Genomic DNA, 23,245 nt, shown 5'->3' on the forward strand with positions numbered 1-23,245 from the left:
TGTGAATCCTATTGAACATCTGTGGGACCATCTTTGACAGACAGATTAGAGCACGCCATCAGCCTCCCATCAACAGACAAGAATTACAGCAGGCCCTGAGAGACAAGTGGCAACGGATTCCAGTCCACGTCATCAGGAGACTGACGTCATCGATGAGCATGCATGCATGCACTGAGGCAGCTGGAGGTCATACACGCTATTGAAGGCAACTGTATCGACAATGAACTTGTAGTGTGTCTGACAATTGTTTGGTGACATTTCAGACAAATTTTAAAAATGAAATTTCTTACCCCACCATTGTTTACCTTGAGCTTACATTACCTGTGATTGCACACCTTCATTCTAACTGTGGTTGATCAATCATTTGTTACCCCTCCCTAGATTATATAATAATTCACACCAAAACCTCTTCTTGTTATTTTTTATCGATCATGGAGTTTATTAATTCAGATTACAGAAAGTCTCCAATATTACCGACTTGTATTGTGAAAGAGCTGCAACATGGGTAACCAAATGGTTCATGTTTGGGTTGTCTTGGTGAGGTGAAATGGGGTGTCGCTGGTTGAACTAGTCCGGACTGATGCAGATTTAGATTGCTTGCCCACTGAGATACCAGATTAACATGAATACCCCACTCAGACACAGTATACTAACTCCGAGGCTCTAGCCCCTTAATGCCTTGCGCCTGACAACAAACAAGTACCATCTGTTAACGTCTTCGTTTAACGACCTTCCGCTCTCAGGGCGGACGCTTTACCACTAGACCACGGACGCGGTGCTGGTTGTCTTGGAATGCAGTGTTGAGGGACCACAGCTGTCACCTGGCCCTTGGACAGGCACTGGAACTCGGCTCTGAGCTGCGATCTCAAAGTCAGTGAAAACAAGATCTTAGTAGCATGTGTGAGTACTGTCTCATACCACATTTTAGGAATATGCCAGCAATATCACTGGAGGGGGCACCAGAAATAAGCTTCACACATTGTACCAGAGGGTAATCGAACCCAGGTATTTGGCATGACGAGCGAACGCTTTTACCACTAGGTACCCGACCACTTCAGATCAAAGCAGAAAAAGGTAAACAGTCTTTTCTCGTCTTCGAAACGGTGAAGGAAGTCTTTCCTGTTTGTTGTTTTGTTGTAGATGTCGTTGATGCGGTAGTGGTAGCAGATCCTTGTTCTGAATCAGTTACAGAATGACATGAAAGCTGTACAGTGTCGGTTTGGATATCTGCCTTGGAGGATTATAGTTCTACAATTAAGATGATAATAATCAATAACATGCACTCATTTTATAACGTCTAACTGAAAACCATAATATTATTATTATACATAAGACATATAATTTGTTGATTTATTTATATTAATTATTTATTAATGAGGTAAAATGAGGTATGAGTGAGTTAGGTAAAATTTTGTCATCAGCAATATTTCAGCCATATCGTAACTATCAAGGCTATGAATACATTTAGACTATATGAAAACCGGCAAACAGAGGACAGTAAACTAAATATACTTATTACAGAGAAACATTATGTATATATTCGCATAGGCGCTATATTGTGAAATAGAATATATTCAGTTTAAGAATTTACTGTTTAGTTCTCCTTGGTAGATTGTCGGTATTAGTCGATGGTTGACTTTTACTGTCTCCTTCATAGCGACAAGGAATGTTTCGACGGCGATATTACTATCAGCAGGAAGATGATGGGTGTTTCTGTAGCTGCTGAAGAGGTGTTGATAGTTGTAGGACAACCAACCTTACAACACTTCCAGTAAACAGTGCCCCGCCTTCTTCACCTCTACATGTTCAACCTCTATACTCTATACCTTGTATTGCAAGACGAAGGGCTCTGCTCACATCTTCTCGTGAATACACCTATGTCCTTTTATGTTCTATATTAAACTGAAATACCCTGCATATTTTAACAGCATAGTTAGTAAAACACATAGTTTACTGATATATAACTGTTGGCAGGTGAACACAGTTTCCTTCTGGACAGGAGCATCCCGCTCACCCTGTGTTAAAATAACCAATCAAAAGATTTACAGATTGTAAACTTGAAATCACCGGACTGTTAGTTTATCCCCGCTTGCCGACCAAGCACCCAAATCTTCCCTTAACCGTCTCTGATCCAAGCAACGCCGAGAAAACAGAACAAAGACCGTTGGGTAGGGAGGCGTTTTGTGTAACACGAACATGTCCCCATAATACAATCTCCAACACTGTGACCCAGTTGTATTCAAACACTCCAGGTGCGGGTGTAGAGTACGACGAGGGCTATGTATGTTATGTAGGGCAGCTTAGCGGAGATAGTTGTGAGTGAGTGTTACAATCACTTCTACAAGAGGATCCTTACGTTACGGTGTGCAGACATGCCTTTGTGGCTACTGCAATACTCTAGGGACTGTAAGTCAGTCTATTGATGTATGTTGGTAATTATTCACTAAAGATAACGACAAAGAAATGGCGTTTCACATCAGACAATAAGTGAATTCATTTTAATTTTAAGACAATTCTCAAACACATACTCACACCACACAGCTACCAGTGTCACTACCACCACCCTGCTACTACTACTACTACTACTACTACTACTACTACTGCTGCTGCTGCTACTACCTACTACTACTACTACTGCTACTACTACTGCTACTACTACTGCTACTACTACTACTACTACTACTACTATGAGTTTAATCTTGCAAAAGTTAGACTTTGCTCATCAAGTTTTATATTTATAATATTTATTTATATTCATCATATTTACATCAACACCGTCGGTTAACATACACATCACTGATTCTTGTATGACAATCGCACAATGGCGGACTGTGGCCAGATCAGTGTGGTGGAGTTTCTGATCCATGTATAGACACAGTGTAATGCATGACTCTAACAGTTCAACATCAGCAGGAAAATGAAAACAGAGTAAGAGCATAGCCTGCTCCAGTCAAAAATGCCTTTTAAGGGCAATGTTTACAAAAAAAGATTTCCTCAAACATATTTGAAATTCGTTGGCTGGTTTCTGTTTCGCCCCTTGCCCTGTGGTCTGAAATCAAACAGTTTGATTTGTTGGCGATACGTGAAGACTTACATTAGTCGTGACCTCCACAGCACTGTGTGAACATTTCTTCTCGAGTGGTATGTATATAAGTTTCATGTCTGTCAAACCCAAACCTAAACTGTAGGTCTTACCTCAGTATTAAGCTTTAATGTCGAAATTTATTCAAAGTAAGCAGTTGTAGGTCTGTATTTATGTTTTAAAGTGTCTGACAAGCGAGGAGTTTGAGTCGTTAGTGGACTCTTTAGACTAACATATAATCTAACATGGACATATTCAAACTCTTGATTCTCAATCTATTTATCTTTCTTTTCTTTCACGTGATAGAATATAATATGATTTTGTAGATACCTAGAATCTGACAGTGTGTGTTAAATGTATTCCTTGATCGATAGTTCTTTTGTTACAAACCAATGTGATCATAGATACAGTTAATATTTATCTACAGAGGTTCGAGGCAGTTTCTCAAAAACAAAGCAAATGCCATCTGAGGTTTACTGAGAGGACAATACATGACCCCCTCATTCATAACATCTATATAACTTTTGGACAAGAAGTGGGCATCCCCAAAGGCACCAGTTGTGCTCCTCTTTTTCTGATCTGTTTCTTTATGCATATGTATCGGAATTTCTGTCAAAACAAGGTATCAAAACAAAAAGTTTAACAAAGCTTCGGGTACATGCATGATCTGATATCATTCAATGACCATTAAGTAGTCCAATAATTAACTGTCCCTTCATGTCAAGCAATATTCCTGTGGTGCCAGTCTTTGTTGTTTACATTTCACAACTTTTGAGATACACTCAAGCAGGATACGCTCACCTTTTCGCTAACACCTGGTGTCATCACTATTTGATCGTGATCCATAAGCATATGCTCATGACAATCGGATCTATTTCGGACTGAGGTTTCTTATGAATATCGAAAGCGTTTTGTCACTTTATACAAATAAATATATCCTTTCATGTTGATCGGGTCATCATTAGATCATGGACTCGCCAGAATAGAAGATTTTAAGATATCAGAGTAAAATTGTTAGTGTCACAAAAAGAATAATAATCAATACATATATTTGAACAAATTTAATTTCTGAGGTGTTACAATATATCTTCTAGAAATATGTTTTTGCTGATGCGCACAAATATAATCATTCTTAGAGATTTAGGCAGAAATGGCATTTTCCATATCTTCACCGTGAAGGCCATTCTACAAATGAATCAAATTTTCAGAATTAATGAAACTCATTATCCGCTCCTGTGCGACTTCATAGGCCGACTGCTGAGGAGTGTATTGAAACTTAACAATTGTCAGACGACAGACAACGCATAATGCCACTAGGTCGCTATGACTCTTCTTTTAGCCCCTTAATCTCGTGCGCCAGACAGGGTAACAACAAGTATCATTTCTTTACGTCTTTTGGTATGACGCAGCCGGGGATCGAAGCCCGGACCTTCCACTCTCTACACGAGACCACGGAGGCGGTCCAGATAATTAGAGTGTCATCTCCTGTTAAATCTTTACATGTAACTTCTTGCTATGTTTGTTTCAGGATAACTGTTCGTTATTTTAACAATGCCCATAAAGCCATGTGATGTCTTCTTCCTTGTCGAGAGAATTCAAGTTAGGCATCTTAAGTGAAGTTAGCATTTAGACCATGCAGCTTGTGCACTAGTTCTGCAATACACTATTAATAGTTTGAACAGTAAATACTGCAAAACCATCCAATGGATTGGGCACAAGTGAAACATTTTCCAGGCACTCGTTTACTGTTATCTATTTCATTTCAGGATAACGATGACTGTTTGGCTGATTCTGTGTCTTGCATATTTGATAATTTCTGCACAAGGTAAGACAAGAAAAGATTGTGTATTCTGCATTGAACTTGTCACTCCATGCCATATGCAACACCTTTGTACAGTGAACAGTATTGCTACACCTGTGTACAGTGAAAGGTATTGCTACACCTGTGTACAATGAATGGTATTGCTACACCTGTGTACAGTGAATGGTATTGCTACACCTGTGCACTGTGAATGGTATTCCTACTCCTGTGTACAGTGAATGGTATTGCTACACCTATGTACAGTGAATGGTATTGCTACACCTGTGTACATTGAATGGTATTGCTACACCTGTGTAGAGTGAATGGTATTGCTGCACCAGTGTACAGCGAATGGCATTGCTACACCTGTGTACAGTGTATGGTATTGCTACACCTGTGTACAGTGAATGGTATTGCTTCACATGTGAATGGTATTGCTACACCTATGTACTGTGAATGGTCTTACTACACCTTTGTACAGTGAAAGGTAATGCTACGTCCGTTTACAGTGAATGGTATTGCTACATCTGTGTAGAGTGAATGGTATTGATACACCTGTGTACAATGAATGGTATTGCTACACCTGTGTACAGTGAATGATATTGGTACACGTGTGTAAGGTGAATGATATTGTTACACCTGTGTACAGTGAACGGTATTGCTACACCTGTGTACAATGAACGGTATGGCTACACCTGTGTACATTGAATGGTATTGCTACACCTGTGTACAGTGAATGAGTTGGTGCCCCTGTGTAGATTAAATTTGTATTGCTACGCCATTGTAAAGTAAATGGTATTGCTACACCTGTGTACGGTGAATGGTATTGCTACACCTGTGTACACTAAATTGTATTGCTGCAACTATGTACAGTGAATTGTATTGCTGCACCTATTTACAGTGAATTGTATTGCTACACCTCTCTACAGTTTATGGTATTGCTATACCTGTATACAGTGAACGGTATTGCTGCACTTGTGTACAGCGAATGGTATTTCTACACCTGTGTACGGTAAATGGTATTGCTTCACATGTGTACAGTGAATGGTATTGCTATACATGTTTCAAGTGAATGGTATTGCTATACATGTTTCAAGTAAATGGTATTGCTACACCTGTGTAGATTGAAAGGTAATGCTACACATGTGTACAGTTGATGGTGTTGCTACACATGTGTACAGTGAATGGTATTCCTACACCTGTGTAGATTGAAAGGTAATGCTACACCTGTGTACAGTGAATGGTGTAACTTCACCTGTGTACAGTGAACGGAATTGCTACACCTGTGTACAGTGAATGGTACTTCTAAACCCGCTATAGTGAATGGTTTTGCTACACCTGTGTACAGGGAATGGTATTGCTACACCTTTGCAAATTGAATGGTATTGCTACGCCTGCTACACCTGTGTATAGTGAATGGTATTGCTACACCTGTGTAGATTGAAAGGTATTGCTACACCTGTGTACAGTGAATGGTGTTGCTACACCTGTGTACAGTGAATGGTATTGCTAAACTTGTATACAGTTCATGGATTTGCTACACCTGTGTACAGTGAACGGTATTGCTACACCTGTGTACAGTGAACGGAATTGCTACACCTGTGTACAGTGAATGGTATTGCTAAACTTGTATACAGTGAATGGTATAGCTACACTTGTGTACATTGAATGGTATTGCTACACCTGTGTACAGAGAATGTTATTGCTACACCTGTGTACAGTGAATGGTATTGCTACACCTGTATACAGTGAACTGTATTGCTAGACCTGTATACAGTGAAAGGTATTGCTACATTCGTGTACTCTGAATGGTATTCGTACACCTGTGTACAGTGAATGTTATTGCTACACCTGTGTACAATGAACTGTATTGCTACACCTGTAAATAGTGAATGGTATTGCTACACCTGTGTACAGTGAATGGTATTGATACACCTGTGTACAGTGAATTTTAATACTACACCTGTGTACAGTAAATGATATTGCTACACCTATGTACAGTGAATGGTATTACTACACCTATGTCACAGTGAATGGTTCTTAAACACCTGTGTACAGTGAATGGTATTGGTACACTTGTGTACATTGAATGGTATTGCTACACCTCTGTACTGTGAATGGTATTGGTAAACCGGTGTACAGTGAATGGTATTGCTACACCTGTATACAGTGAACGGTATTGCTACACCTGTATGCAGTGAAAGATATTGCTACATTCAAGTTCTCTGAATGGTATTGCTACACCTGTGTATAGTGAATGTTATTGCTACACCTGTGTACAATGAACGGTATTGCTACACCTGTGTACAGTGAGTGGTATTGCTACACCTGTGTACAGTAAATGGGATTGCTACAGATTTTTATAGTGACTGGTACTTCAACAACTGTGTACAGTGAATGGTTTTCCTACGACTGTGTATAGTGAATGGTATTGCTACAAATGTGAACATTGAATGGTATTCCTACACCTGTGTACACTGAATGGTAATGCTGCACCTGTGTACAGTAAATAGTTTTCCTACACCTATGTACAGTGAATTGTATTGCTACATCTTTGTACAGTAAATGGTATTGCTACGCCTGTGTAATATGAATGGTATTGCTACACCTATGTAAAGTGAACGGTATTGCTACACCTATGTACAATGAATGGTATTGCTACACCTTTGCATAGTGAATGGTATTGCTACGCCTGCTACACCTGGGTATAGTGAATGGTATTGCTACACATGTGTACAGTTGATGGTGTTGCTACACATGTGTACAGTGAATTTTATTGCTACACCTTTGTACAGTGAATGGTGTTGCTACACATGTGTACAGTGAATGGTGTTGCTACACCTGTGTACAGTGAATGGTGTAGCTACACCTGTGTACAGTGAATGGTTTTTAAACACCTGTGTACAGTGAATGGTATTGGTACACTTGTATACATTGAATGGTATTGCTACACCTGTGCACTGTGAATGGTATTGCTACGCCTGTGTACAGTGAATGGTATTGCTACACCTGTATACAGTGAACGGTATTGCTACACCTGTATACAGTGAAAGGTGTTGCTACACCTGTGTACAGTGAATGGTGTTGCTACACATGTGTACAATGTATGTTATTACTACACCTGTATACGGTGAATGGTATTGCTACATCTGCAAACAGTGAATGGTTTGGCTACACCTGTGTACAGTGAATGGTATTGGTACACCTGTGTAGAGTGAATTGTATTGCTGCACCTGTGTACAGCGAACGGCATTGCTACACCTGTGTACAGTGAATGGTTTTCCTACGGCTGTGTATAGTAAATGGTATTGCAACAAATGTGAACAGTGAATGGTTTTGCTACACATGTGTACAGTGAATGATGTTCCTACACCTGTGTACAGAGAATGGTGTTGCTACACCTGTGTACAGTGAATGGTGTTGCTACACCTGTGTACAGTGAATGGTAATGCTGCACCTGTGTACATTAAATAGTATTGCTACACCTGTGTACAGTGAATGGTGTTGCTACACCTGTGTACAGTGAATGGTGTTGCTACACATGTGTACAATTTATGTTATTACTACACCTGTATACGGTGAATGCTATTGCTACATCTGCAAACAGTGAATGGTTTGGCTACACCTGTGTACAGTGAATGGTATTGGTACACCTGTGTAGAGTGAATTGTATTGCTGCACCTGTGTACAGCGAACGGCATTGCTACACCTGTGTACAGTGAATGGTATTGTTAAACCTGTAAAAAGTGAATGGTATTGCTACACCTGTGTACAGTGACTAATATAGCGACACATGTGTACATTTTATGGTATTGCTACATTTGTGTACAGTTTATGATATTGCTACACCTATGTAGGGTGAATGGTGTTGCTACACCTTTGTACAGTGAATTTTATTGCTATGTCTGTGTACAGTGAATGTCTCTGTTACAACTGTGTACAGTGAAAGGTAATGCTGCACTTGTGTACAGTAAATGGAATTTCTACACCTGTGTACTGTAAATGGTATTGCTTAACCTGTGTACTGTGAAATGTAATGCTGCACCTGTGTACATTGAATAGTATTGCTACACCTGTGTACAGTGAATGGTATTGCTACACCTGTGCACTGTGAATGGTATTCCTACACCTGTGTACAGTAAATGGTATTGCTACACCTGTGTACAGTGAATGGTATTGCTACACCTGTCTGCAGTGATTGGTACTGCTACATCTGCAAACAGTGAATTGTATTGCTACACCTGTGCACTGTGAATGGTATTGCTACACCTGTGTAGAGTGAATGGTATTGCTGCACCTGTGTACAGCAAATGACATTGCTACACCTGTGTACAGTGTATGGTATTGCTACACCTGTGTACATTGAATGGTATTGCTTCACATGTGAATGGTATTGCTACACCTGTGTACAGTGGAAGGTAATGCTACACCCATGTACAATGAATGGTATTGCTACACCTGTGTACAGTGAATGGTATTACTTCACCTGTGTACAGTGAATGGTGTTCCTACACCTGTGTACAGTGAATGGTATTGCTACACCTGTGTACAGTGAATGGTGTTGCTACATCTGTGTACAGTGAATGGTATTGCTACACCTGTGTACAGTGAATGGTATTACTACACATGTGTACAGTGAATGGTATTGCTACACCTGTGTACAGTGAATGGTGTTGCTACACCTGTGTACAGTGAATGGAATTGCTACATCTGTGTACGTTGAATGATATTGGTACACGTGTTTAAGGTGAATGATATTGTTACACCTCTGTTCAGTGAACGGTATTGCTACACCTGTGTAGAGTGAACGGTATGGCTACACCTGTGTACAGTGAATGGTTTTGCTACACCTGTGTACAGTGAATGAGGTGCTGCACCTGTGTAGATTAAATTTGTATTGCTACGCCATTGTAAAGTGAATGGTATTGCTACACCTGTGTACAGTTAACGGTATGGATACACCTGTGTACATTGAATGGTATTGCTACACCTGTGTACAGTGAATGAGTTGCTGCACCTGTGTAGTTTAAATTGCATTGCTACGCCATTGTAAAGTGAATTTTATTGCTACACCTGTGCACAGTGAACGGTATGGCTACACCTGTGTACATTGAATGGTATTGCTACACCTGTGTACAGTGAATGAGTTGCTGCACCTGTGTAGATTAAATTTGTATCGCTATGCCATTGTACAGTGAATGGTATTACTACACCTGTGTACAGTGAACGGTATTGCTACACCAGCTACACCTGTGTACAATGAATGGTGTTGCTACAACTGTGTAGAGTAAATGGTATTACTTCACCTGTGTACAGTGAAAGGTATTGCTACACCCGTGTACAGTGAATGGTATTGCTACACCAGTGTACAGTGAAAGGTATTGCTACACCTGTGTACAGTGAATGGTATTGCTACACCTGTGTACGGTGAATGGTATTGCTACACTTGTGTACACTAAATTGTATTGCTACACCTGTATACAGTGATGGTATTGCTACACCTGTGTACGGTGAATGGTGTTGCTACACCTGTGTACACTAAATTGTATTGCTGCAACTATGTACAGTGAATTGTATTGCTGCACCTATTTACAGTGAATGGTATTGCTACACCTTTCTACAGTTTATGGTATTGCTACACCTGTATACAGTGAACGGTATTGCTGCACCTGTGTACAGCGAATGGTATTACTACACCTGTGTACGGTCAATGGTATTGCTTCACATGTGTACAGTGAATGGTATTGCTATGCATGTTTCAAGTAAATGGTATTGCTACATCTGTGTAGATTGAAAGGTATTGCTACACCTGTGTACAGTGAATGGTATTGCTACACATGTGTACAGTTGATGGTGTTGCTACACATGTGTACAGTAAATTGTATTGCTTAACCTGTGTACTGTGAATGGTATTGCTGCACCTGTGTACATTGAATGGTAATGCTGCACCTGTGTACATTAAATACTATTGCTACACCTGTGTACAGTGAATGGTATTGCTATACCTGTGTACAGTAAATGGTATTGCTACACCTGTGTACAGTAAATGGTTTTGCTACACATGTGTACAGTGAATGATATTGCTACACCTGTGTACAGTGAAAGGTATTCCTACACATGTGTACAGTGAATGGTATTGCTATACCTATGTACAGTGAATGGTATTGCTACACCTGTCTGCAGTGAATGGTACTGCTACATCTGCAAACAGTGAATGGTATTGCTACACCTGTGTACAGTAAATGGTATTGCTACACCTGTGTAGAGTGAATTGTATTGCTGCACCTGTGTACAGCAAATGGCATTGCTACACTTGTGTACAGTGTATGGTATTGCTACACCTGTGCACATTGATTGGTATTGCTTCACATGTGAATGGTATTGCTACACCTATGTATAGTGAATGGTATTACTTCACCTGTGTACAGTGAAAGGTAATGCTACACCCGTGTACAATGAATGGTATTGTTACACATGTGTACAGTGAATGGTATTACTTCACCTGTGTACAGTGAAAGGTATTGCCACACCTGTGTACAGTGAATGGTATTGTTACACCTGTATACAGTAAATGGTATTGCTACACCTGTGTACAGTGAAGGGTGTTGCTACACCTGAGTACAGATAATGGTACTGCTACACCTCTGTATAGTGAATGGTATTGCTACACATGTGTACAGTGAATGGTGTTGCTTCACATGTGAATTGTATTGCTACACCTATGTATAGTGAATGGTATTGCTACGCCTGCTACACCTGTGTATAGTGAATGGTATTGCTACACATGTGTACAGTTGATGGTGTTGCTACACATGTGTACAGTGAATGGTATTGCTACACCTGTGTACAGTGAATGGTGTTGCTACACATGTGTACAGTGAATGGTATTGCTACACATGTGTACAGTGAATGGTATTGCTACACCTGTGTACAGTGAATGGTGTTGCTACACCTGTGTACAATGAATGGTATTGCTACACCTGTGTACAGTGAATGGTGTTGCTACACCTGTGTACAGTGAATGGTATTGCTACACCTGTGTACAGGGAATGGTACTTCTAAACCCGCTATAGTGAATGGTTTTGCTACACCTGTGTACAGTGAATGGTATTGCAACACCTTTGCATAGTGAATGTTATTGCTACGCCTGCTACACCTGTGTATAGTGAATGGTATTGCTACACACGTGTACAATTGATGGTGTTGCTACAACTGTGTACAGTGAATGGTATTGCTACACCTACGTACTTTGAATGGTATTGCTACACCTACGCACTTTGAATGTTAGTGCTACACCTACGTACTTTGAATGTTATTGCTACACGTACGTATTTTGAATGTTATTGCTACACCTACGTACTTTGAATGGTATTGCTACACCTACGTACTTTGAATGTAATTGCTACACCTACGTACTTTGAATGTTATTGCTACACCTACGCACTTTGAATGTTATTGCTACACCTACGTACTTTGAATGTTATTGCTACACCTACGTACTTTGAATGTTATTGCTACACCTACGCACTTTGAATGTTATTGCTACACCTACGCACTTTGAATGTTATTGCTACACCTACGTACTTTGAATGTTTTTGCTACACCTACGCACTCTGAATGTTAGGATACATCTGTGTACAGTGAATTGTAGTTCAACACCTGTGTACACCTACACCTGTATACACCTACGAACTTTGAATGTTATTGCTACACCTAGGATATATCAGCCCTTAAAGCATCATTTCTTCTGTTGGCATGTCGTATGTTATGTTTCACTTCAAAATATGTATGATGTGTGTATTAAAGTGTCACATAACAGTATGTTTGCTAACATGTCAAATATATAGAAATAATATTATTTTACAATCATTTCTAGGCGATCAGTGCAAGGACAGCCATCACTGTTCCGACTGTGACAGTACAGGACGTTGCCTCACAGACTGTGACCCTGGGTATTTTGATCAGAGGTGCATGTCAGTGTGCAGCAAGAACTGTAGAAATCGGGTATGCAAGTTGTCAAGCTCCGGCACAGGTGCTTGCATTAAGGGGTGTGTCTCCGGATATCAAGGCTCAAAGTGCACCGTACCATGTGGCAGTCCAGGAGGTGGCTGTACAGCATGTCCAGGTGAGTGTGATGGAGGATATTGTCAGCTGGGCTCCTCCTGTGTGTCTGGATGTGTAGACTCCTACTACGGGACTGACTGTAAGACGTGTTCAAGTAGATGTAAGTCCTGCAACAGGATGAGAGGATTGTGCAAAGAGTGCCGACCTGAATACTTTGGTTCGAACTGTGCGTATTCCTGTGATCACTGCCTAGGCTCCTGTGAACATGGATGCGCAGAGGGCTGTCTTCCTGGATTGTATGGCACTTTCTGCAACAAGAAGTGCAGTGAAAAGTGTCGACCAAACCCCAACATTTCTACTAGCACCGCCAGTTCTACTGACAACATTCTCCTTTCACCAAAGGCTGATTTACGTGTCTGTCTCAGGGCGAGTGGAGATTGCATCCATGGATGTCAAAAAGGATGGTTTGGTCCACAGTGCTCTTCCCCATGCAGCCTTAACTGTGTAAACAGACGATGCAAGTCTACAGGTGACTGTGTAGATGGTTGTGTACCTGGACATTTCAGCAGAGAGTGTAAACCCTGCCCTGTCAACTGCCTTCACAACATGTGTCACTCGGACAGCAGGAAGTGTACAGACGGATGTACACGTGGCTTCTATGGTGGACTCTGCCAGCACACGTGTGAAGTTTGTCTTGATGGTGTCTGTGATCAGAAGACTGGTACCTGCACCAAAGGCTGCCACCTGACTGGACAAACGTGTGATTCTACCTGCACGTTCAACTGTTCTATAGCGGAATGTCTGAGAGTGGAACATTGCAACCAAGGTAACTATAGTACTACAATGCTTCCTGTTTTACGAGTGCCTTAAATCTGTAATCAGTTTAGTTATTAAGCTATATCAAACTCCAATAAAACCATTTTCTTAAAACTTACAGAGGATACCAGTAGAAGACACAGTGGCATACAACTAGCTACCCTACAGACATCGCTATTGTTTTTGGTGGTTGGCAGCGTGGTGTCAGTGACGATCTGTTGCCGCGGGCGTGTTAGGATGCTAAGGTGAGTGATATTCACAGTATACCTTTTCTGTATCCTTGCTCACACGGACAGTAACACGCGGTGTTAGTAGATATGTATGGGTCGTCAACAGGGGTAAGTGTTACAGTGATATAATGGCCACACAAGAGAATGGATTTTAAGGGCTTCATCTAAAGTCGTCTTAGATGTTTTCTTTTGTATGAGCAAATATGATATTGCTTCATGGTAATAGAGCTACTGTATAATAATGGTGTTACAGCTTACTTGTGATACAGCTGATGTATATATTTATGACGTTTTAGCTTCCTGGTAATATACGTACTGTATATATTCATGACGTTATAGCTTCCTGGTGATGCAATTACTTTATATGTTCAAGACGCTATAGCTCCCTGGGGATACTGCTACTGTATATATTTATGACGTTATAAATTCCTTGTGATACAGCTACTGTAAATATATATGACGTTATGGCTTCCTGGTGATACAGAAAGTGTATTTATTTATGACGTTATGGCTTCCTAGTGATAGAGGTACTCTATATATTCATGACGTCATAGCTTCCTGGTGATACAGCTACTGTATATATCCATGACGTTATAGATTCTTTTTGAAACAGTTACTGTATATTTCATGACGTTATATCTTCATGGTGACAGAGCTACTGTATATATTCATGACATTATATCTCCACGATGCAAAATCTTCTGATTATAGTCATGACGTTATATCTTCATGGTGACAGAGCTACTGTATATATTCATGACATTATATCTTCACGATGCAAAATATTCTGACTATATTCATGACGTTATATCTTCATGGTGATAGAGCTACTCTATATATTCATAATGTAAAAGGTTCCTGGTGATGCATTTACTTAATATTTTCAAGACGTTATACCTTTTCTGGTGATATAGCTATGTTCTATGTTCATGACGTTATAGCCCCCCGATTGAAAAGCTACTTTTCATATTCCCGACGTTGTATCCACCTGGCAATTCAGCTACTGTATATATTCATGACGTTATAGCTTCCTGGTGATACACCTACTGTATATATTCATGAATGTATAGCTTCCTGGTGATACAGTTACTGTATATATTCATGACGTTATAGATTCCTGGTGATACACCTACAGTATATATTCATGACGTTATAGCTTCCTTGTGATATAGCTAATGTAAATATTCATGACGTAATAGCTTCCAAGTGATACAGTTACTGTATATATTCATGACATTATAGCTTCTGGTGATACACATACTGTATATATTCATGACGTTATAGCTTCCTGGTGATATAGCTACTGTAAATATTCATGACTTAATAGCTTTCAGGTGATATAGCTACTGTATATATTCATGACGTTATAGCTTCCTGGTGATATAGCTACTGTAAATATTCATGACGTAATAGCTTCCTGGTGATATAGCTACTGTTTATATTCATGACGTTATAGCTTCCTGGTGATACAGTTACTGTATATATTCATGACGTTATAGCTTCCTGGTGATACACCTACAGTATATATTCATGACGTTATAGCTTCCTTGTGATATAGCTAATGTAAATATTCATGACGTAATAGCTTCCAAGTGATACAGTTACTGTATATATTCATGACATTATAGCTCCTGGTGACATCTACTGTATATATTCATGACTTTATAGCTTCCTTGTGATATAGCTACTGTAAATATTCATAACGTAATAGCTTCCTGGTGATACACCTACTGTATATATTCATGACGTTATAGCTTCCTGGTGATACAGTTACTGTATATATTCATGACGTTATAGCTTCCTGGTGATACAGTTACTGTATATATTCATGATGTTATAGCTTCCTGGTGATACAGTTACTGTATATATTCATGACGTTATAGCTTCCTTGTGATATAGCTACTGTAAATATTCATGACGTAATAGCTTCCAGGTGATATAGCTACTGTATTTATTCATGACTTTATAGCTTCCTTGTGATATAGCTACTGTAAATATTCATGACGTTATAGCTTCCTCGTGATACACCTACTCTATATATTCATAACGTTATAGCTCCCTGGTGCTATACATACTGCATATATTCTTAACGTTATAACTTCCTGGTGTTATAGCTGCTGTATATATTCACAACATTCTAGGTTTCTGGTGATATACCTTCTGTATATATTCATGACGTGATACCTTCTTAGTGATATATATAGTGTATAAAGTGACGACGTTTAACATTCCTGGTGATCATTATATAGTAAGTGTATATATTTACGATGTTATAGCCTCCTGATGTAATATTACATAGCTTCCTGGTGATATAGGAACTGTATATATTGATGGAGAAATTCTTCATAGTGTTATAGCTACTGTATGTATTCACAACGTTATAACTTTCTGGCCATATTGGTAAGGTATATATTGATGACGTTATAGTTTGCTGGTGATATAGGAACGTTATTATTTCCCGTTGATATAGCTATTGTATACATGGTGGTGTAGCGACGGACATACTCATGACGTTATAGCTTTCTGGTGATACAGGAACTGTATATATTTATAATATAAAATCTTCCCGGTGTTATAGCTTATTTATATATGTACAATGTGATAACTTCTTAGTGATATAGCTACTGTATATATTTATCACATTATATATTCATGACGTTACAGTTTCCTGGTGATATAGGTACTGTATATTGTCATTGCGTCATAGCTTCCTGGTGCTATAGCTATTGTATATATTTACGTCCTGGTGATATAGGAACTGTATATGGTCACGACGTTATAGCATCTAGTATTATAGCTACTGTACATATTCATGATGTTATAGCTTCCTGGTGATGCAGGAACTGTATATATTGATGGATACATTCTTTCTAGTGTTATAGCTACTGTGCATATTCATAACATTATAATTTCTTAGTGATATTGATACTGCTTATGGTCATGGCGTTATAACTTCCTGGTAACATCTCGCTAGGCATGACATTGTGTACCCTAGTCGTTCGAGGCGCCGCAACTCGGTTCGAATCCCAGGTTTGCCTTAGTTTGTCAGCATCATCTGGGTGTTTCCATAATGACCAGCATCATCTTTGTATCTATTGCAAACTGACATTTACGTTTTGATTATATAGTCTATATTGCAATGGATAAATTGTTCTAAGTCTGACTATCACAGTTGTTGAATCAGGATCCGGAATTAGTTTGTTCGAATCCCCGATTGTTTCTGTTTATGATCCTATATATGTCAATACCATACCCTTAACAGTCCGGATGTCTTACAACATCGACGTTGGTAAAACAAGCACCACCCACGGCCAGGAAGATGTTTTGTGTCCCTAAAGACAGAATTCTGGTAGTTTTGATACTACCTGTTTCCGTATCTTGGACACTTACATGTTGTACAGTTTATACAAATGTAGATATAACTGAGGTGCATAGTGAACTCAAAGCATCCCTTGTTTCTTCGGAGAAAGGCCAAGGCGTTAAACAGCAAACATACTAACAAACTTATGCATATGTTCTCTTTCACAGACAGCAGACAATACAGGGAATAGTTCCACATGAAGCACCACGTCATGAGGTCCAGGTACCCCCAGACTACTGTGAAATCAGAGACGAAGATGTTGACATCGTGTGTGAGGTGCCAGGGATAAGAGGAGACGAATCAGTAAATGGAGCTGCCCCTGTCATGCCTGTTCTGCCTGATTGCTTTGCACCAGACTGCGATAGTGCAGACAATGATGCTGCTACGTCCGAGGAGCCAGGTGTTGACGATAACACGTACACTCACCTCGTGCGACCGGTTGTTGTTGATGTTCCGGAAACGGTAGTGAACTATGAACCTCCAACCGAGGAGTGATACAATGTAACCACTACATGCTCAGTTTACAACGGATTTGCATTTTGGTATCAAGTTAAAGCTGAAGTAATTAATCAAAATTGGACAAAAACCCAACATAGAAAAAAACAAACATGTATAGAAACAACTCTCAATCATAATTTATTCCTCATGATTATTTGAAGCAGTTCAATATAGAAGGGCGTTCCATGTTTCAAGTAAGAAATGTTTGATTTTATCATACTGTCAATCCTTTTGAAAAATCTGAAAAATTACGTGTCATGATTTTCATTTTACTTTGCTGGTTCAGTTACTTTGTTAAAACTGTTATTTGACATTTCATTTCTTGAGCAAAATGCAATAATTATCAACATATATATCAACATTAGACAGACGTTTTGGGTATTGTTCATCAAACTCCTCCCTCCTATACCCTATACAAGCCCCTGTAGTCCTAATTACTGATTGTCACTGACAAGAAGAGTCAATCCGGCCTGTGGCTGCAAAGATGACTTTGTCTATTGATCTTTACACTGTAAAGGTCACGTGCTAGCTACAGTCGCAACCTGCTTGATATACTACAGTCTCCACGCCTCGGGATGAACGTTTTCCAAAACAGTTTCCTTTTGTGTATACTTTGCCTCGCCGTTGATATTAATAATTATTTCCGGGTATGAGTAGTTGTATAACGCTATTGATATGACCACGTGAGTACCTCGTCTGCTGGTGCTGACTGATGATTTGTCACGACAATTATGTGACATGTTTTATCCTTTGCATTTTTACACCACTGATTGTCGTCGCTATGTGCCAAACACGTTACAGAATGGATTTATTTGTTTTATTTTTCTAATTGCTACATTTGTTTGTTAGTTTTTGAAGTTCCAGGGATGACAACATCTCAACAGTTAACCTCTCGTTTGACTTGTACAGGATTTACAGTTTTCTATTTTAAACAGACGATTCATAGACAGCATCAAGAGTGACTATTGTTTTTCTATGGACTACTAATGGCTAGTGAGTTTAATGATAATGCAGTCTGGTGAATGTCATCATAATCCATAGTGGTGAATGTCAGCATGATGTTGGCTAGCGAATAACATCATAAAACATGCTAATGAATGTCAACATAATTTAATCTAGAGAATATCATCATCATCATCGAGGCTAGTAAATATCATCTTAATGCAGGATAGTAAATGCCATAATACTCCAGCCTAGAGTATGTCATCATAATGCAGGATAGTGAATGTAATCATAATGAAGGATAGTCAATATCATCATACTCCAGCCTAGTGAATGTCAACATACGCCAGCCTAGTGAATGTCATCATAATGCAGGATAGTGAATGTAATCATAATGAAGGATAGTCAATATCATTATACTCCAGCCTAGTGAATGTCAACATACGCCAGCCTAGTGAATGTCATCATAATGCAAGATAGTGAATGCCATCATACTACAGGCTAGTGAATGTCATCATACTCCAGGATAGTGAATGTCATGATACTTCAAGCAAATGAATGTCATCATAATCCAGGCTAGTGAATGTCATCATTCGCCAGGATAGTTAATGTCATCACAATACAGGATAGTGAATGCCACCATACTCCAACCTAATGAATGTCATTATCATGCAAGATAGTGAATGTCATCATACTCCAGCTTAGTGAATGTCATCATAATGCAGGTTAGTGCATGTCGTCATAATGCAGGCTAGTGAATGTCATCAAAACACAGGATAGTTAATGTCATCATACTCCAGCCTAGTGAATGTCATCATAAGTCGGGATAATGAATGTCATGATACTCCTGCCTGGTGAATGTCATCATAATGCAAGATAGTGAATGCCACCATACCCCAGGCTAGTTAATGTCATCATACTCCGGGATAGCGAATGTCATCATTCGCCAGGATAGTTAATGTCAAAAATACTTCAAGCAAATGAATGTCATCAGACTCCAGGATAGTGAATGTCATCATACACCAGCCTATTGAATGTCATCATACTCCAGGCTAGTGAATGTCATCATTCGCCAGGATAGTTAATGTTATCATAATACAGGATAGTGAATGCCACCATACTCCAACCTAATGAATGCCATTATCATGCAAGATAGTGAATGTCATCATACTCCAGCTTAGTGAATGTCGTCATAATGCAGGCTAGTGAATGTCATCAAAATACAGGATAGTTAATGTCATCATACTCCAGCCTAGTGAATGTCATCATAAGTCAGGATAATGATTGTCATGATACTCCTGCCTGGTGAATGTCATCATAATGCAAGATAGTGAATGCCACCATACCCCAGGCTAGTTAATGTCATCATACTCCGGGATAGCGAATGTCATAATACTCCAGCTTGATGAATGTCATCAGACTCCAGGATAGTGAATGTCATCATAATCCAGTCTATTGAGTGTCATCATAATGCAGGATAGTGAATGTCATCATACTCCAGGCTAGTGAATGTAATTATAATGCAGGAAAATGAATGCGATTATAATGCAGGATAGTGAATGTCATCATAATGCAGGATAATGAATGTCATCATACTCTAGGCTAGTGAATGTCATCCTAATGCAGGATAGTGAAAATCATCATACTCCAGCGTAGTGAATGTCATCATAATGCAGGATTGCTAAAGTCCTCATAATGCAGGTTAGTGAATGTCATCATGCTCCAGGATAGTGAATGTCATCATACTCCAGGATAGTAAATGTCATCATAATGGAGGATGGTAAATGTCAACATAATCCAGGCTAGTGAACGTCATCACAATGCAGGCTAGTGAATGTCATCATACTGCAGCCTAGTGATTGTTATGATAATGGAGGCTAGTGAATGTCATCATAATACAGGATAGTGAATGTCATCATACTCCAGGCTAGTAAATGTCATCATACTCCAGGCTAGTGAATGTCATCCTAATGCAGAGTATTGAATTGTATTGTTGTATTGTTACACCCCATGAAATGTTACTGTTCCTCTTAATGAGCTTATTTTCATCATTACCTAATAAAGCATTGCTTTTACTATGAGTGTTATATTTCTATTTGATACCCATCAATGCAATGTGAATCTGTCAAACCATAACACAACCAGCAAGACGTTAATTTGTTACATGGTATGGCTTTATAGCAAATCGCGGACAATATTTCATTTCAATCAGCATAACAACACTGGATCCTCGCTAATGATTACATCGGAAATTGCAACGTAAATATTATTTTTATTACAGAGCAGTAGCTGACTGTAGTACGAATTTATTGTCTTTGTTAGATACAGATAGCAATTATATAGAGACTATCACCAGCATTTTATATGAAATATCTTAATACGAGTTAAATGAAGTAGCAACATATGTAGGTTTCAAACACGATTGCCAACTTTACTGGACAAACGATACAGGGTATTCAATATTTAGAAAAATAACCAGCGAGCTTTGGGGAAATATATATATGTTTATAACAATATGTGAAAGAATGGCCCTTTAGATCATCTATAATTCAGGGTTTCGTGTCGGTGGGTAAAAAATTTCCGCCGCTATTGTGACGTCATAATGATCAACAGACAAAACGTCCAGGAAGTGTGATACAAAGAAGGACATTTTACAAATCTGAATTTCACTAGCTTCCAGGTTTGATATCATATTGATTCTCTCTCTGTGTGTATATAATGTTTCTTGATCAACCTCCTCACATTTAACATCACCACATAGTCACGTTCAGTCCAGCTTAATGACAACCCTTCCGGTGTGTTATACACATGCCCAATGCAGTACATTTTCCAACCCCAAAGTTCTACACCTCAATATTCGAAACTAAAACTTTTGCTTTAAGTCAATATCTGACAAAATCTCCACTGGAGTAGTTGAGTAAAAGCTGATACAACGAATAATGTTCATATCTCAAATATTGGTGTCACAGGAACGTTTGTTGTTGAGTGTATGTTATTGGATAATGTTGGTGGTCTTATATTCGACAAACGGTGCGTCAAAACGCAGCCATTGTCGATTTGCAATGTCTTAAACGGCATTGATTTCCCATCTGTCAAAAAATGTCATGGAGGAAAACAGTAAAGCAAAATGCACGTGCAAGTTATGGCATTCGTAACTCGTGGTAGTAGCTATAATAAGGCAAGCATAAACCATGAATTTGTCATTCAATTGTCAACAGTTTTCAAGTTCGAAAATGCCGAGACTCAGCGCTGCCGATCGGAACATCGCCATAGGACGTATCCAAAGAGGGGAATCGCAGTCTTCTGCTGCACGCCACTTAAACGTCCATCACAGCACCGTTTGCCGCCGTTGTGACCATGCACACAGTTCAATTTCACTGCAGACCGTCCGAGAACCGACCTACCAAGAGTTTCCGCCCCTGCACAGGATCGCTACAGTCAACTGTTCCACCTACGTCACCGCAATGCCACAGCTACGGAGGATGCAGGACGCATCCCTGGTTTGAGGAGGATATCGGACCAGTCTGTCAGGAACCATCTTCGCGAGGCTGGAATCCGACCTAGAAGACCAGTTATAGTCGCTGTATGCAACAGATCCATCGACAGCGACGCTTGCGTTGGTGCCATGCCTTACAGCCTTGGAATTTGAGAAACTGGAGACGAGTGTGGTTTAGAGATGAATCACGATTCCTTCTTCACCAGCGAGATGGAAGACAACGTGTTTATCGTCGTTGAAATGAGTATCTTGCCCCACATTATGTACGTGAATTAGACAATTTCGGTGCCGGTAGTGTCATGGTGTAGGGGGCCATATCCTTAACCAGGAGATCTGACCTGGTTGTGGTTCAAGCAAATTTACAGCAAACTGCTACATGAATCAAATTCTTCAACGTCACCTTTTTCCAATCATTGACCGCCGGAGGGAGCTGTTTCAGCTGGACAACACTCAATTGCACACAGCTCGTGTCACCAAAGATCATCTTTATAATGCCAAAATCAACATCCTGCCCTGACCGTCGAGATTTCCAGATCTCAACCCAATCGAACACCTCTGGGATGAACTCAATCGACGTGTAGGTCAACGTCAGAACACGCCTCAGACACCCAACAACTGGCCAACGCGTTACAAGCAGAATGGCGCAGAATTCGTATACTTGTCCAGTCAGTTCCGAAGACATGCAGAGCCGTGATTGCTGCCCTGGCAGTCACACGAGATACTGATTTTGTTGCAACCTTGTGGCCTTATGTGACATGATAATGAACAGTTTTCAATGCGTTTGTACACCGACCACATGTGACTATCGAGCTCCCAAATTGCATATCCGATCTATGATATTGAATTAAATATATTGACTTTATGAGGTACAATAAATTTACTAAATATCTACCTGTGCGTTTCTTTTTTTGAAGAGTGTATGATTCAGATCATAAGTATTTGTGAACAATAACAC

The 23,245-nt window shown here is 39.6% G+C and overlaps 1 protein-coding gene across 1 annotated transcript; it reads left to right on the plus strand.

The window, feature by feature from the left end:
* Nucleotides 1-4,855: 4,855 nt before the first annotated feature.
* Nucleotides 4,856-17,849, plus strand: LOC139477259 (scavenger receptor class F member 2-like). The gene is made up of 4 exons (XM_071259810.1): nucleotides 4,856-4,907; nucleotides 12,760-13,773; nucleotides 13,885-14,008; nucleotides 17,522-17,849. Exons 1-4 carry the CDS (start codon nucleotides 4,856-4,858, stop codon nucleotides 17,847-17,849), a joined length of 1,518 nt encoding a protein of 505 aa, XP_071115911.1.
* The last annotated feature ends 5,396 nt before the right edge of the window (nucleotides 17,850-23,245 follow it).

This window comes from Haliotis cracherodii, unplaced genomic scaffold (assembly GCF_022045235.1).
Source record: "Haliotis cracherodii isolate W230 unplaced genomic scaffold, xgHalCrac1.p SCAF_32, whole genome shotgun sequence".
Taxonomy (NCBI): Eukaryota; Metazoa; Mollusca; class Gastropoda; order Lepetellida; family Haliotidae; genus Haliotis; species Haliotis cracherodii.

Bases quoted from the DNA above. Each gene is read 5' to 3' on its own strand.
- LOC139477259 (XM_071259810.1), top strand. From the start codon at position 4,856: ATGACTGTTTGGCTGATTCTGTGTCTTGCATATTTGATAATTTCTGCA. The intron at 13,774-13,884 runs GTAACTATAGTA...TAAAACTTACAG, and splicing joins AGTGGAACATTGCAACCAAG to AGGATACCAGTAGAAGACAC. The intron at 14,009-17,521 runs GTGAGTGATATT...TCTCTTTCACAG, and splicing joins GGGCGTGTTAGGATGCTAAG to ACAGCAGACAATACAGGGAA.